This window comes from Oryzias latipes, chromosome 5 (genome assembly GCF_053564925.1).
Source record: "Oryzias latipes strain Hd-rR chromosome 5, Olatipes_Hd-rR_3.1".
In the NCBI taxonomy this organism is placed as follows: Eukaryota; Metazoa; Chordata; class Actinopteri; order Beloniformes; family Adrianichthyidae; genus Oryzias; species Oryzias latipes.
The window spans coordinates 3,057,927-3,074,787 of NC_136241.1; the positions used below are offsets into that span (position 1 = coordinate 3,057,927).

The 16,861-nt window shown below is 43.6% G+C and overlaps 2 protein-coding genes across 2 annotated transcripts; one reads left to right on the plus strand and one right to left on the minus strand.

Moving 5' to 3' along the window:
- Positions 1-184: 184 nt before the first annotated feature.
- ndufaf3 (NADH:ubiquinone oxidoreductase complex assembly factor) lies at positions 185-3,629 on the minus strand. The gene is made up of 6 exons (XM_078946825.1): positions 3,256-3,629; positions 2,598-2,753; positions 1,280-1,475; positions 1,139-1,205; positions 615-715; positions 185-535 (listed from the first exon to the last, which is right to left on the minus strand). Exons 2-6 carry the CDS (start codon positions 2,684-2,686, stop codon positions 428-430), a joined length of 561 nt encoding a protein of 186 aa, XP_078802951.1. The 5' UTR covers positions 2,687-2,753; positions 3,256-3,629; the 3' UTR covers positions 185-427.
- On the plus strand, positions 3,402-14,575 carry nckipsd (NCK interacting protein with SH3 domain). The gene is made up of 13 exons (XM_004086144.5): positions 3,402-3,572; positions 5,084-5,196; positions 5,271-5,484; positions 6,997-7,072; positions 7,195-7,724; positions 8,421-8,591; positions 8,796-8,882; positions 8,982-9,120; positions 10,489-10,569; positions 12,604-12,732; positions 12,850-12,939; positions 13,022-13,194; positions 13,266-14,575. The coding sequence occupies exons 1-13, from the start codon at positions 3,402-3,404 to the stop codon at positions 13,482-13,484; spliced, it is 2,193 nt and encodes a 730-aa protein (XP_004086192.1). The 3' UTR covers positions 13,485-14,575.
- The last annotated feature ends 2,286 nt before the right edge of the window (positions 14,576-16,861 follow it).

The following is a 16,861-nucleotide window of genomic DNA, read 5'->3' on the forward strand; positions in this document are numbered from 1 at the left end:
TGAAAGTGAGCTGAGGGCTTCATGCACTTTCATGCAACATCCCAACGGGCTCTGGACACGAGGAAGATGATTAGAGGTGAAGGGCTGCGATGTGTAGAGGATTTGGGGATTCTCCTCTCTGCGAGGCTTATGTGTGAGAAGGACAAAGCCTCTGAACGATGTCATATGGGAACCGACAAACACACGGGGTAAAGAGGATTTATTCAGATCCAGGACAGTCACCAGCACTTCACCTGCACACATCCTCTATAGACCCTATTTACACATTTGACATCCATACAAACATCTTAGATCAAGTCAAAACAAGAAAGAAAATTGCCACTACAGGAATTTACTGAAAATATGGTGCTTTTGCCACACAAAGAGCTATTTATATGTCAAAGGAAAGTTTTCGTTTCCCTGACTCTCAGCTGAAAACATCCCACTCTCAGGATGGAGGGACCTCCAGAGCCGTGCTGGGAGAAGGAGGAATCAGACCAGCGGCCACCAGCCTCCTCTCACTGGTCAGGAAGTTGAAGGTCGCACAAGCGTTCGGCTGCAAAGAGAGTCCAATTGAAGATGTTTCCTTTGCTCCATTTGTTTGGGGTCAAATCTTTCCGTCGTGTGTTTGTTACCGTGTCCTGCACCTCCACCGCGATGCCTTTACGCTTCAGAAGAGCCAGGACAGACGGGTCGATTCTCTGGAGCTTGGAGCCCGTCCCCAGCACGAGGATCTCTGGATGAACGGGAAAAGAGCCTCATTTATCTGAGTTTCATGGTAGTGGGTGTGTCCTCATGCAGGGTCACGTCTCCTCCAGCTGGGGTGGAGGACTTTGAAAGTGCATTTTAGAATGAGGGTGAATAAATGGGTTTTGTGGCGTCAGAATTGTAATCATGCTCTACTTCAGCAACTTTAGTTCTGCTTTTCCTTACTGTAAACCTAATGCATTTCATTCCATCTTAATACGAAGCTGTTTTGGGTCGTTTTGGGATTCTACAAAGCCTTCTTTGTCAAAATGAAATTAGGTTAAAGAATAATTTGACCATCAAACAGTTCATGTGTGGAGGAAATGATGTTGAAGCCCTGGTTAGTTTGAAGCTTTTCTAACAGCACAACTCCTTCACATCACCATTTCATCCCAGCGTTTTTCATTTGTACCTATTGGAGGCTCGAGCATGTGGAAGAGGGAAATACTGTCTTCTGTGATGTCTTTGTGACTGCCAACCTGCAGAAAGAAGAGCCAACAATTATCTCTCGCCGACATGCAGAGTCTGGATTTGCTGTGGGTTTGGGTCTGACATTCCACTGCAGGATAGCGGGAGGCAGGAGGGCGCAGGGTCCGAACACGCGGTTTCCATCCACGTTGAAGCCCGCTGGGCTGTAGCTGTGGATCAGGATCCCATTGTCTGCTTCCTTCCTCATCATGGACACCGTGGTTCGCTGGTAAAACTCATCATCTCCAGGCTCTAACCGATACGCACGAGACAACAATGGGCTGCACCAAGAAACGACTGAATTAAAAACAAAACTATTGGCTGGAGATGCTTTGGGGTTTATTAAGCACTTCAGATGTTTTAAAGGAATTAAACTGTCGCTAAAGTTGCTAAAACGTTTGATTTGTTTCAAGATAACTAAGCTGAAGAAGATGAAAACAAATACAATTTGAAGGCAGCAAAAGAATGCAATTCCTAGTTTTACCTAAGCCTCTACCTCTTGCTGAGAGCTCTCTGTGTCCACCCTTCCACTAGCTTACAGCCCCGCACAACCCTAACCTAACATCACTAATGCAACAGAAATAACCACCAACATCGGAGCTGTCCAGTCGTTCAGTTTGGATCCAACTCAGATGAGGAAAACAAAGACGTTCGTGGATCTATTTGTCTGCATCAGAATGGAGCAGAGCAGGAAGCTCGTGTCGAACCAATCGCAGCATCTAGACCACAAATATGATCTTTGGGAAACGACACTTTCTTTTGCTCCTGATTCACAACAATTTATAGTAAGAAACGCTCAGTAAAATACTTTTTTAATTTCTTAAAATATGTCCTATACCACAAAAACATGTTAAAGACAAGAAAAACATAATTGTTATCGAAGTGGGTCTTTAAAAGAAAACACACCAACTAGATTTTATATATTCTTTAAAAAAAAAAAAAAAAAAACATCAAGGGGAACCAAGACATTAATTTGAAAGAAAAGTACTAAAATAAATCAGCAAAATCTGTTTGAGATGGACTGAACATATGAAAAAGGTTCACAAATGTTAAAATTGTCACAATGACAACTTATTCTAAACCAATTCTCAAATTTAACAGCATAATGGGCGCTTAAGTTCTCATAACTAAAAAAAAAAGGTTGATTATGAAGCTTTTCTGTTTATTTGTAATGCTCACGAGACTGCTTACTAAATTAATTTAAAAAAAATGAGCAAATTGAAAGAAAAGCCGAAATTAAGCAATCACTATCCCATCCATACCCTTCATCTTGTTTCATCACAACACAAGTTTAAATGTCATTGCCAAATGTTCTCACGTGATCAGAATCTCACAGTCAGAGTTATTTATCTCTAAAGCTTTATATTTATATTATTAAGATTAGTCAGAAACCCCCGTAGTACCTGGAGAAAGCAGGTGCTGCCCTGAAGGACAACAGGAGGCCCTGAGAAGACTTCTGCAGCAGAAACCTGCTGCAAACTGCTGCGGCCATGTCTGAGAGGAGCCGGCGACACACACGGGGGAAGGATTTCAGTGTGACACCACCGTCGGTGTCATGTCTGATGGAGTAACCGGCGACACACACGGGGGAAGGATTTCAGTGTGACACCAGCGTCGGTGTCGAGAACCGCACAATCAAACTCTTCTCACTTTTTCACTAAAAACAAATTCATAAAATAAAACAGTTAAATTAATTCATGTGACGAGTTTTAACCAGTCTGACGGGGAATCAATTTGAGGTTATTTTGTGAATCACAAAAATCCATTAATGTTATTAGTCTGAGAAAAGGGGTGTTCAATGTTGTCCTCAATCTTTGGACAATTTTCAATCTTGAGGTTAATTATAAACATTTTAAACTGTAGATAATGAAAAAAATGAAAGTGCAAAGATAATATGGATAATTAAATCGCCCCTAATACCAGAAATTAGACTCTTTTGCAAAAGTATATCTGGAATATTTTGGAGAGTCGCTCTGATTTTGATTAGCGTGCCTGGTGGGCGTTTCGAGCACAGCGCCCTCTGGTGGCGTGTATTGGTATTAATCGGTCAGGTGACCCCACCGTTGTAAATAGACTTCAGCGAGCCTCTGCAGACATGCCTTTTTAGTCCCTTTAAACCGCCAACAGCACAGCAAACGTTTCCGCTAGGGCTCAGTTTTTCTCCCGCACAGCTTTTCTGCCGCTCGTTGACGGAGCTGTAGGGAATCATGTACCGCTCTCTGTATCCCTTCCGATCCACGGAGCCCAACTCGCTGTACTTCGCGGCCGGAGAGAGCTTTCTCATCCTGGAAAGGAGCAACAAACACTGGTGGCTGGGATCCCGCTGCAGCTCGGGGGAGACCGGATACATCCCCTCTTCGTACATCGAAAAAATACAGGTACGTGTACGCCACAGACCCCGCGGTGCCGGTGAGGACACCGACGAGGCGGTGGGGTTTGACCGCCAGTACGGGGGGGGTGAAGGCGGACCCGGAGATGCAGCAGGCCGTGTCCGAGCCGGCTGGAAAAAACGCGCCGCAAAACAAGGAATTCTGGGAAGTTTGGTTATTTTTGCCACTGCGCAGGTGACACGCTGCCATTCACTTATGTACTTCATTCTACACAATACAATGCAACAAAAAATACATATTTTTGAGTAATAAAAATAAACACCATTTACAGTTTCCTCCCAAAAACGTTATTAACAATCGGCTATTGACAATCGGTCAAGAAAGCCCTACAAATGCTGTGCAGCACATCAGCAATCAAATCAATTCAAACTAATTTTATTTCTAAAGCACCTTTCATGTAAAGAAAACAGCTCATGGTGCTGTACAGAAACACCCACACACCCACACACACACACACACACACACACACACACACGCGCGCACACACACACACACACACACACACACACACACACACACACACACACACACACACACACACACACACACAAACACAAGTAAAAGAGAAATTACAAAAACCAAAAGAAGAAGAAGAAGCAAAAAGCTCAAGAAGAGAGAACCCAGAGAGAAAATCATCAGTCTGGAGGTTTTCATGGTCTTACTAAAAATGCAAAGACAAACATAGAATGACAGTTTCTTGTAGCCGTCATATTTTGCATATGTTCCTATGTCGTGTTAAATGATTTTAAGACCAAATAGAATAAAGTAAAACAAGGTTGTGAATTGGACCATTTACTGTAGTAAATGTAGAATTTCCGCAAAATAAAAAAAACTGTTAAATAGTAAAAATGACGTTTCTGGACATGACATCAAAAATATTCAGATAAATCTGATGTCAAACCTTAAATGAAACTTCTTTTATTGTTTTATTTTTCCTATTTATAAATATTAATTAAAGGTTGCATTTAAAATCCAGTTTTTACTGCAACAAAAATATATTTCTTCAAATTTACGCCTAAATGTCTTAACAGAGTTAGTTTTTTTTCTTTATCTTTGTATTTTGTTTATCTTCCTATGATTGCTTGATTATAATCAACGACGTCAGGAAACGTCCAGAGGTTTTGGGGCCAGACAACAGCTCACCGATGGATCTGGGATCTTTGCCAACAGCATTTCAGAATCAGCCGTCTGTCTCCTCTGAGTCACTCCTCCTGTGTCTGGATGCAGGCGTTGGGTGAACCGGTCCCAGCCCGTTTGTGGAAGACGGGCCTGCTCACACTGGCAGAAGAGGAATGCTCTCCTCTGCCACCATCACAGAGCTTTAACCCCCCACGTTAACATTGAGAGTGGGGTCATCTGGACCCCACAGGACAGCCCAAGGGTTTGAATGACGGTTGCAATGCTGTTCTCATTTCTTTTGGCCAGAAGGCGTTCAAGCCCTTAAATGATGTCCTGATAATTCAGCTCCTTCATCTGCTCCCTCTTCTTCTCCGTCTCAGGCTCCCGAGCAGGATGAGGTGCTGCTGTCCATCGACAGAGCCATTGAGGGAATCCACAACGTGGCCTTGAAAAACGGCGGCAAATACAATCTGGAGCAGCGGGACGTTCTGCAGTGAGTTGAAGGCACGGACGTCACGTGGGGCCGTCGACCTCCGCACAAACGTTGGGTTTTCCTCTGTGTCGCAGGAAGTTGATCCATCACAGGAAGGAGACTCTGGCCCGCAGAACCCCCTCCTCCGCGGGCCACAAACCGGGTCTGCCGTCGTCCAACAGCGAGATTTCGCTCAGCCAGACCCCGCCTCCTCCTCCCAACGGCCTGAAACGGGAGTACGGGCGGCAGGGCAGCATGCCGTTCTCGGGCAGCATGGACAGCATGCAGGGAGAGCAGGGCTTCTACCAGGTAACGTCCTCGTCCGGCCCCCACCCACCTGCAGTTCTGCTGCCCCACCTGTGGGGGGGTTATGGAAAGAAAACCCTACTTTAACCAACACTGAAGTTGAGTCAGGAGAAACGATAACTGTTCCCAAAATACTGAACAATAGATTTTAAATTAAAAGATACATTTTTAAAAATTTTTTTTCAAGTTTTGTTCTTTTTCTTTTAAGAAAAATGTAAATCTTTAGCAGAGATTTGACCCTTTTAACTTTGTGAAGGTTTGTTCAGATTTTTCATGACGTATTGTCCCATTTGTGTGTGTTCTGCTATCTAGAACACACATAGATTGTTTCTATTCCCTTTCTGGATTTATTAAGTACTTTTGGATCGATTTCATCAGGACGGATTCTCTGAATTGCTGCCATTTTTTCCCTTCCTTTTTAGAAGAAAACTCAACAAAAAACTAAATTCAAACTGATTTTGATTTTCATTTCATTCCATTTTTTCATTTCTAGAGCACCTTCCACCACCATCCAAGGAGGCCCAAAGTGCTTTAAATACAAATAAAAAAAAGAATCCAAGGATAGAAACAGTCTAAAGGTCAGAAACGAAGGCAGAGCAGTGGAGGAACAGGGAAGCCTCTCTAAAGCCGACGGCAGTTCATTCCAGAGTTTAGGAGCCAGCACAGCAAACACAGCCTTTGGTTCTCCAAACCCATAGCAAGCACCCATCCACAGAGAGTAGGGACTTTATTTTAAAAGCTAACCCCTTAAGGAAAGAGGCTGCAAGTTACTGAAAAGTAAAAAAAAAACAAGAATTTTAATGTTGAATGTTTAACTTTATGTTGGATTTTGCAGAACAGAGAATTTCCCTGTTGATGTTAAGTTCTAATTACTTTGTAATTAAAAAAATTAGCTGCATACTGCTCTTTAATAGTACAGTATTACTACATAACCACTGCACAACGAGGGCTGCACGGTGGTGCAGTGGTTAGCGCTCTTGCCTCACAGCAAGAGGTTCAAGTCCCGGCTGGGGGAGCTGAACCAGAACACCAATGGGGGGCCTTTCTGTGTGGAGTTAGCATGTTCTCCCCGTGCATGCGTGGGTTTTCTCCAGGGACTCCAGTTTCCTCCCCATTTTCTCCTACCCCCCCTTCACATTTTTACCCTCTCTCCTCCCTCTGTTAAAAAAAAGAAAAAATGTATTTTTAAAACCTAAAATGTAAAAAAAAAAAAAAAAATTTTTTTTAAAAACATGAAGGGGTTTATACAAATATACACCCTCTTTTTGTGATAATAAAACCTGTCCAACACAAAAGGCCTTCAGCTCTCAAAAAAAAAAGAAAAGAAAAAAAATGAGAACAACAATATAAAGTTTTTTCAGTAAACAGGAAGTTCCATTAATAACTCTGTGCTAACGGAGCGGAGCTGCACCTGAACGCCTCATTTTGGCTCTTTGGTTTCTTGCAAATCGAAGCGTTTCCTGTCTGTAAAATCATCGGAGCTGAACCCGGATGTCCTCCTGTCGCCTCCTGCAGGTGCCGCCTCAGCCTCGGCGCGCTGCTCCCATTACTCCACCCCCCCCGGAGAAGCGAGCAGACGGGCGTCGTCCAGGTGAGCCCCGGCTGTAGCTCGTGGCTTTCCCGCTGCAGCGCCGCGCCTCACAAACTCTATTCTTGGTCAGGCGGCCCCCCGGTTGCTGCTCGCTGTAATCAGAGCCGTCTCCCTCTCTGCAGAGCCAGAGGTCCCCTCTAGAGCCTCCTCTCTTCCTCCGTCCCCGGCCCCCTCCCTGACCATCAGCGCTACCTCTGCAGAGCGTGGCTCCTCCCAATCTCGCACCTCCTCCGATGTCAGCCTGCCAAGTGCTTCCAGCACCCCCCCTCCTCCCGTGCCATCCCGCGTGAAGCCCCATGCAGACGTGCAGCCATGCAACTCTCCTCTGCCGGCTCCTGCAAAGAAGAGCCCCGCGCCACAGCCCCCCCAGGCCGCCACTCCCCTCCAGCCGCCTGTGGCGAGCCTGCCGGAAACCGAATGGCCCGTCGCCCCCCCTTCGATGGCTGAAAGTCCACCCGGCAGCCCCACATCCCTAGAACCAGTTCCTGCAACGATGGGAGCAGAGCTGATCGAGCTGGTGCGCAAGAACACGGGTCTGAGCTACGAGCTGTCGCGGGTGGCCGTGGGCGTGGTGGTCGGCCATCTGCAGGCCGCTCTGCCTCAGGCGGCCTCCTCCCTGGAGCAAGTTCTAGTTTCATTGGTGGAGAGCAAGGTCAGTGCCGCTTCTGTGGTAGAGTGTGGAGTAACGATCAGCGTCACACCTCGTTGTCTTCTGTTGATTCAAAGACGCAGCACAAACCGTAAGAGTTAACAGAACAGACCACCGTGCACGGCTGCATTACACGGCTTTTCTGCACATTTGTCAAAATAGTGATAGGAATTCTGATTTCATGTAGACATGGGTTAAAAAAAGCTAAATCTTTTTTTTCAAAGCAGTAGAAAGAAGGAAATATTTATTTTCAATATTTATCTGAAATTGGATTGTCTGAAAAAATTGTGAGGATAAAAGTTTGTCATTTATGATCAATAATTTGTGTTTATCTTTGTGCGTGTGCACATGTGTGTTATGTGGATGTGAGTGTGTGCATTAATGTGTGCATGCATGTTTGTGTGTAAGAACAGTGTGTGTGTTTGTTTCTTTGTGTCCATGTGTGGGTGCATGTGTGTAGAAAAAAAGTGTTGTATGCCCCTGAGTGTGTGCTAACAATGTGTTTGTGTGAATGTGTGTCTGGACTTGTGGGTGTAAATGTGTTGTTTTCATCTGTGTGTGTGTGTGCATTTGTGTGTGTATTCAGGGGTGTAGGCCATGATCTTTTGTGGGTGTGTGTTTGTGTGCACTGGTGTGTGTAGTTGTGCGATGTGGTGTGCGTGTGCGCTAACAATGTGTATGTGTGTGTTGCCTCTGCAGGACCTGGGTGGCGCGCTCCCTCGGGGTCAGGTGTGTCATGACGAGCAGCGCCTGGAGGTGATCTTTGACGACCTGGCCCGTCGCCGTGACGACTCCCAGCAGCGCAGCTGGGCGCTCCACGAAGACCACGCCCTCATCGCCTGCTACCTGGAGGAGCTGCTGAAGATTCTGGTAACAACAACGACCCACTTCTGACGCAGGTGTTTGCAAAAAGTTCCAGATGTTTGGTGACCCGGACGGATCAGATCAGATGGATCCACAGATCAGATCAGAAGCTGAATATATCAGACAGGAGGCAAAGCAGATGATGATGATGATGATGATGATGAGGCCGCAGAGTGAGTTTGTGAGCAGTTGCTGCCGTTTCCTCCTCAGACGGACGCTGATCCAGAGGTGTGTAAGAGGATGTGCAAGGCCAACCACTGTGAGAACGTGCTGTCTCTGGTTTCTTATTACCAGATGGTGAGAGAAAGTATTTACTAAGAACCTCCCACAATGCACTGTGGTCCTGCAGAGGAAGCGTGATGTTGTTGTTTGAGATGGCCGCTGCTGTGCGTGCAGGAGCACCGCGTGTCTCTGCGCCTGCTGCTGCTCAAAGTGTTCGGCGCCATGTGCAGCCTGGATGCCGCTCTCATCTCCACCCTCCTGAACTCCATCCTGCCCATGGAGCTGGCCAGAGACCTCCAGACGGACACGCAGGGTGAGAGCGTCGTCCACGGGGAAACCGGGATTCATTTAGGAAGAGTTCGATAAAGAATAATCCAAGCATTCTATTCAGGTGGAAGACAAAATGCTGCAATTTAAATTGAAGTTTCCTAGTTCAAATAAAAGTTTAATCATCTGGAAAACAACTGAAACTGAACAAAATTAACACATAATAATGAAAGAACAGTGATCTGAAATCATTTCAGAGCCCTTTGTGCCTCTCCGGTTTCTAAGCAACGTCTGTTTCCCACTTTGTCTGGCTTTTATTTTGCAGTTTTAACAGGAAACTGTGGAATCTGTCAAACTCGAATTATGCAGAGGATCAAATTGACTTTTTATGACTCATAAATGTAGTTTTTGATCAGGATTTGATTTATTAAAGCAAAGAAAAAACACTAGCCAAGCCTGTAAAACCCTAACATAGTCAGACTCCCATAAGCCTTTACTGCTCATCGATTCCTTGTTGATAAAAAAAAAACACTACAATTTAATCTGGACTATGTTTGTTTGATAGTCCAGATTCTTTCAGTGTAACAAATATTTTGTAAAGAACACCTTTACTTGAATTAACAATAATTTCATTATAGTGTGTTAACTTGAAGTTGGCCTCACAACAACTGTTGTTGAAGATGGACATACAGTGTTTTGGTGAGGAAGGGTACCTGCTGCGTCTTTAGTTTGCATCCTGGTCTTTCTAGAGCCAAAAAACACAAAAACGTAGCTGGAGATGTCAATTCCAGAAACATCCACTGGAGGCACAGATGACTCTAATCCCACTCTGTTTAAATGTAGGGAATTCATTTTTGGTTTGAGCGTCTCTGGGATTCCTCCCATCCTTAACAGCCATTCAGTTTCAGTCACCACACTTCTCTTCACCACAAAAGGAAGTCCGGATGACTAAAGAAAATCCTGCCTCTGCACAGATAACCCGTCCTGTTCTGATGGATTGTTCAGGCGTGAGAACATGAACAGAAGCTACTTTGATTCACAGACTCTTTAATACCTTTAACTCCTAAATGTTTCTGTAAGCCTTTTCAGTGCTCTGAACCTTTTTTCTTCAATGATCTTCACTGGTGTCCATGGATTACATGAAATCTTTCCACCTTTATCCACCTTTGTCATGGTAGGGGGGACACGTCAATGGAAGGGGGGGGGTCATCTAAGATAGCACAAGATGATATATTCCTTGATTCCTGGAATTTTCAAGAACGTTTTCTGAGCGACTCCCCTAACCCTGAAGATGTGACCAATCTGCAGTTTTAGGCAATTCCCTTCACAGTCTAAATTTGAACTGATCATAAGTTTAAAAGTATCAGTATTTGTTTTTGAAAGTCAATTGCAAATGTCTGTTTTTTTCCACCAGAACACCAGAAGATGTGCTACTCTGCTTTGGTCCTTACGATGGTCCTCTCCATGGGGGAGCAGGTGCCCTATCGTCACTACGGTACGGAAAAAAGCAATCCCCTAACTTTCTCTGTGAAATCACACCATCTGAGCTGATGGAGGAAAAGAATTTGTTGGTTGAAGTTGAAAAACACCAAAAGTCTGGGAAATGTCTATTATTATGGAAATATCAGTAAACGATCTTTTAAAAAACCAAAAAGAATGCAAATGTCTGAAATTGTTTCAGACTTTTGTTCAAAAGAATCATCATTAAAATTAACATAAACGCTGATTCCCTTAAATGAATATTAAAGTCCCACTCCGTTTCTCTTCTGATCTGTTGTCAAAGCATTCAGAGGTCATTTCAGTTACCCTCGTGCTTTCCTAGGCTCTTTTATGTTGGGAGTGGGGTCATCTAGACCCACTAGACAGTGCTCTGAACCTTTTTTCTTCAATTATTTGTGATCTTCACTGGTGTCCATGGATTACAGGAAATCTTTCCACCTTTATCCACCTTTGTCATGGTAGGGAGAACACGTCAATGGAAGGGGGGGGGGGGGGGGGGGGTCATCTGGACCCCACAAGAAAGCACAAGGGATTAATGTGTGAGTTTGGCGTGTTTCAGCTCCTCAGACAGATGTGACTATCCTGCTTGAGACTTCTGTGAAGCTCTTAGAGCAGCGGCCCCCAATTCCCGGGCCGCAGACCGGTACCGGTCCTTGGGTCCTTTGGTACCGGGCTGCAAAGAAAGAATAAATAACTTACTGTACATGACTTCTGTTTTATTTATTTTGGAATCTGAAAGATGTTTTATTTTGAAAAATTGCCTGATTCTCTGTTCCATCAGTCTATGTCACTCTTGACGCAGGCCCAGGGTCTCCTCTCGGTCACATGATAGGTTACTGCTAAAATAAAAACCAGGAGCTAGCAAAATGAGTAAAAACAAACGTCTTTGGAAAGTTTCTTTGCCAAAGGGAAAGCCAGGAGACAGAAGAGGAGCCTTCCACTTCCAAAAAAAGAAATCTACATTTAATAGACACTACTTCTTGTTTGCACCATGAGTGTGGGAAGGGGAGAGGATGATGACACCTGTGCGTGTCAAAATAAAAGCTCAGAGTTTATCTCGTTACGTCTCCGTTTCTCCTTCATCGTTGCTACAATAGTTTTCCGCCACATTTGAAAGACCGGTCCGTGAAAACTTTGAGTGACGCCATACCGGTCAGTGGCTTCATAAAGGTCGGGGACCGCTGTCTTAGAGGACACACCTTTCTTTAAAATGTCCTTGTGGTCAAAGTACTTTCATTTTTTTCCTGTTATTTTGTTACATCTAATGAATATGTTGAACAGTTCAAAAGAAATGGCCCAATGACTCTCAGACCTCCATTGTTTATGTTTATACAAAATCTAATGTTTTGAACTTTAAAGTGTTTTCTAATGTTCATTCCTCACGAAAAACAACCCCAAAGCGGTATTTGGATCCATTCACACTTTTCTGAGCGTTCCCCTTAGAACCTGCTCTCTGAGCACCAGCCTCTCCCAATCTACGAAAACAAGCGGGTCCTCACATTGTGACATCACAAAGTGAGGACCCGCCCCTTCCAGGAAGAGTCTGCACTGCCAGGCGGTGCTTGTGGTGCACTTTCTCTGCAAAATCGGCAAAAACTCTTACCTTTTATGTGCACAGTATGCACATCCATCTTTACAAAAGTTTGGATGTTTGATTTTGTGGGAGAAACGCAGACACGCCGCCGAGGCCGACTATAGGTTGACGCCATAAAATGGGCAACACCCACACAGAGAGAAAGGCGGGGCCTCAGAGCTCGAGTCCTGTTACTTCTGGAGAGGAAAAGAACTCAGTAAAAAATGTGTTCTGTTGTGTGCCAAAGGTAATGTATTATCATAAACATGGATATTGTTAACTCTAAAAGGCTTAGAAATAGCATCATGCAGGCCCTTTAAGTTATTTCTGTGACCGCTGTGGTTTTTTCTTTAATTAATGTCCAAACGTGTATCTATTAACCTGTTTGGAAGTTGTAATTAAAAGAAAAAGAAAAGCTTCAAGAGAATTGCTTGGACTCCCCTCTTTTTTTTCCAGAGCACTTGAATGCAGAATTCATCCGGTTTGTTCTGGGCGTCGTGGAGGACGGACTTCCCTCTGATCCTACTGAGCAGTTACCTGACATCTTCCTGAACCTCCTGCTGGCCTTTAACCTGCACCACACGGGTCAGAACAAACTCCTCAGATCACATTTTTACATTTTTCCTTTGGTTTCTTTCTTGTTTTTTAACCGACATACATTGTAGTAATAATTTCTAAAAGTGTGCCTGCCACCTTTTTCAGTCCCCAGCAGCAATGTGCTGATGCAGGAGGTGTACCAGAAAAATGTCAGAGTCCTGACGGAGAAAGTCTTGCTGCTCCTCAACAGAGGCGGTAAATCCAAACGGTTCTTTCCAGTTTTTCAGACGCTCCACCTCTTTCTCTGTCCCATGAACCTTTGCTCTGCGCTCCGCAGACGACCCGGTGTGCATGTTCAAACACACTCCACCAGCGCCGCACGCCGTCCTCAAGTTTCTGCAGGACGTCTTTGCTAGTCCAGAGACCGCCAACATCTTCTACCGCACTGACATGATGGTGATGATCGACATCGCAGTCCGACAAATATCGGATCTGTCACCTGGAGACAAGGTTAGCCTCATCGGCACGTTAGCATCAGCGCATCTGCTAAAGCCTGAAGTCCTTTTCATTTCTCTGTGAAGCTGAGGATGGAGTATCTCTCTCTCATGCACGCCATCATTCGCTCGACGGACTACTTGGAGCACCAGCACCGCCTCCGCGACCTGCAGGCGTCCCTGCAGAGGATCCTCACCGAGGAGGAGGAGGAGGGAGAAGAGGAAGGGAGCGCCACAGCAAGGCAGATGGATAAGCTAATCGTACAGCAGATCTTCACGGAGTTCCCTCAGATCTGTGAGGCCTAACACATCAGCGTCATGCTCACGCACTGCAGTCTGCTTCCGTTCACAGCAGGGGGCGATCTGCGTTCATCCCTGGAAGCCGTCACTTTCATCTCTGGATTAGACGTTTCGAAATAGCTTGCAAGAATAGAAAATATTGCAATTGCACAAAAAAAGAGTAGAGAAACGACAAGAGTTTAAGCCAAACACCTGATGTGCTGTCAAAGTGAATTCCCAGCAATAACCATATCCAGTTTCCATGGACTAACTGCATGTGTTCTGTAGGATTTCATTGTTCATCACCTTCTGGCTGATTTCAGGGGAAGTGTGAAGGTTTGGGTGAAGCAGGTCTGTGAGGAGAGGAGGTGCCATGAGTTCAGTGCTGACTGAGAACCTGTTTGTTAGTCCTTGAATTGGGACCAAACTACTGTGTTACTGAGAGTATTATTTTCTTAGCTGGATGCTGCACTCTTAATGTCTTCTCTTTTTTCATTCATATCTTAAAGTCAGGTTAGTTAGAAACCATGACGAAGTTTACGTGTTCTGAGGCAAGGAGCCAAACAAATCTGAAGCTGCTGATCGCTGCTGCGTTTGAGTCTGCTGTGCTTCTGCAGCTTTCTCCGCCTGCTGCTTCTCTGACGTTCGGCTGTAAGCGCTCACTCTTTGCTAACTTAAGGCTCCTGGAGCATCAGAATTGATCCTGAAGCCGTCTGTGCTGCATCAAGGCTTTATGACAACAGAGTTTTCGGCTGACGTGAAGCGTTCTGCAGGTATTCTCTGTGCTCTAGCATCAAGCAGCGTTGTTCAGTTAGAACTCAGTCCTCCTGCTGAGGATCAGAACAAAATCACGAGACGTCGTTTTTGTTTGCGACACTTTCTGTTGGACTTAACGTGTTCCTGTTGTTTTCCTCATTTTGATCCAGTAATGTTCTTGCCTGATCCTCTCTGACTCCAACCCTGGCATGACGTCACATGAAAGATACTAGAGTACGACTCCATGTTTGTGTGTGCGCGTATGTGTATGTGTGCGTGAGAGAGGGTTAAATGTAATGTAGGACAGTTTTTTTTCGCCTGTGTAACACTGAGTCTAATAAAACTCTATTTTAACAGAGAAACATGTCTCCTCTTTATTCAGAACATTAGTGTGAACATACAACCCTTTCTGTTGTACGCTGCAACATGCACTGCTGGAAAAGGAAAAAAAAACGGATACAATCTTTACATTTTAAAATAAATGTAAAAAATGGTCACCGCTTTTTAATGCTGTGTGTTTGAGGTGGGAATTTAGGTGGGAATGACTAAGAACTGGGGTTTATTCAGATCATATGAAGTTGGATGATTCTGAGGATACTAAAAAAAGACAAATGCAAGCAAACAGGCCAGGCGGGCTTTGTGTTTGTGGTTAGTTCTTCCTGGTTATTTGCAATATTTCTAATTTTGTGTGCCTGAATGTTTTTTTTGTTCCTTGCCTGTTCCTGTAAAAGTTTAAAACAACATTTAAATAGTTTTATGAGAAGTTGAGGTTCAATGAATATTTCATTAGGAATTATTTTCTTGCTGTTTACACGAAATGAATTTGGTTTAAAAACATAGTTTATATTATTTTTTTAACTATAACGTCTACATTTTGTTGAGATGGTCTAAATATTACGTGTGAATGACAAAAATAGAATATGATTAGAATATTTTATATAAATCTTTTAAAGTGTCTGTCCACGCCACGTTAACGTTGGGAGTGGGGTCATCTGGACCCCACAAGATACAGTAGTGGACAAAATTGTTGGTACTCCTCAGTTAAAGAAAGAAAGTCCACAATGCTCACTGAAATGACTTAATGTTCAAAAGTAACAATGAATTTACAAAATTTAAAAATGAAATAATCAAAATCAGCCATTACTTTTGAGTTGTTGATTAACAGAATTATGTAAAAAAACAAACTAATGAAATAGGGCTGGACAAAAATGATGGTCCCTCCATAAAAGACTAAGAACCTGGGTGTGACCTCGGGTATGACCTTTAATTCACATCACAGCTGTTTTCAAACCCATAATTAGTCAGTCTGCCTATTTAAAGGGAGTCAAATAGTCACGTTGCTGTTTGGTGAAAAGGTGTGAACCACACTGAAGATGGACAACAGAAAGCCAAGGAGAGAATTGTCCCAGGACATTAGAAACAAAATTATTGACAAACATCATAAAGGTAAAGGCTATAAAACCATCTCTAAGCAGCTTGAAGACTTCATGGGAGACGACCAAGGAGGACACCACTGTTGAAAGGAAATCAGAAAAAAGCCAGTCCCAATGGTAAAGTGCCTAGGATAGCACAAAGGCCAAAGGTGGAGGCTGGTGGTGACCTGAAGATGGAATACCACCTGCAAAGCAGAATATTTGTTCCTGAAAGCCACATCCTTTTCAATGGTAAAGGGGGGATTTGGGAGTAACCCTTGTTCTATCCTAGGCACGTTAACGTTGGGAGTGGGGTCATCTAGACCCACTAGACAGTGCTCTGAACCTTTTTTCTTCAATGATTTGTGATCTTCACTGGTGTCCATGGATTACATGAAATCTTTCCACCTTTATCCACCTTTGTCATGGTAGGGAGAACACATCTATGCAAGGGTGGGGTCATCTAAGATAGCACAAGGGTTAAAGAAACAAGGAAGCAAATGTATCTAATTGAAAGTCATACCCTGAAGTTTGTTGTCATACCTTACTGGGCTCATTTAACACTGTTTTAGATTAGATTATCTTTTTTAGAGTTTGTAAAAACAAAAAGGTTTCATGTTTTTATTATTTTCTAAGTAGTATTATGCACATATTTATTATTAAAACTTGAGAGTTGATTCTTCTGTTTTATATTGTGTTAAAGCAACATTTTCATTTGGTTCATTTGGTTGGTTTGTTTTGATAATATTTTTAATTTGAAGAGGGTAATATAAATATCACGGTGAAAACAGAAAATGCATCTCAGTGTCATGCCTAAACGTTATAGTTTGTCCAATATAAATCATAATAACTGTTTTACACAAACTGTCCATTTGAATTGAAATCAGCCGTACTTTCCAGGTATAGGGATTATTTAGGATTTTGGCTGCTAATGTCACTTGTTTTTTCAGTAATTACTGGACTAAATTGCCGTCTTATAAGCACATAAAGTAATTTTTGGGTAAAACATGAGTCATACATCATAATTCTGAGACGGAGGTATTGGAACGTGAGGGATTACCTCGACTTAACAGCAACAATTCATCTTTAATGTACTGCAGTTTAGAACATTTGTTTTATTATTTTAAAGCTGGTTCTGGTCGAGGTGATGCGTTCAGGGCCAGAACATTGGTTCCAAAATATTATTTTTGTGTATCAGTTATTTAACAACCAGGGCTGACTTTTAACATGTGACTC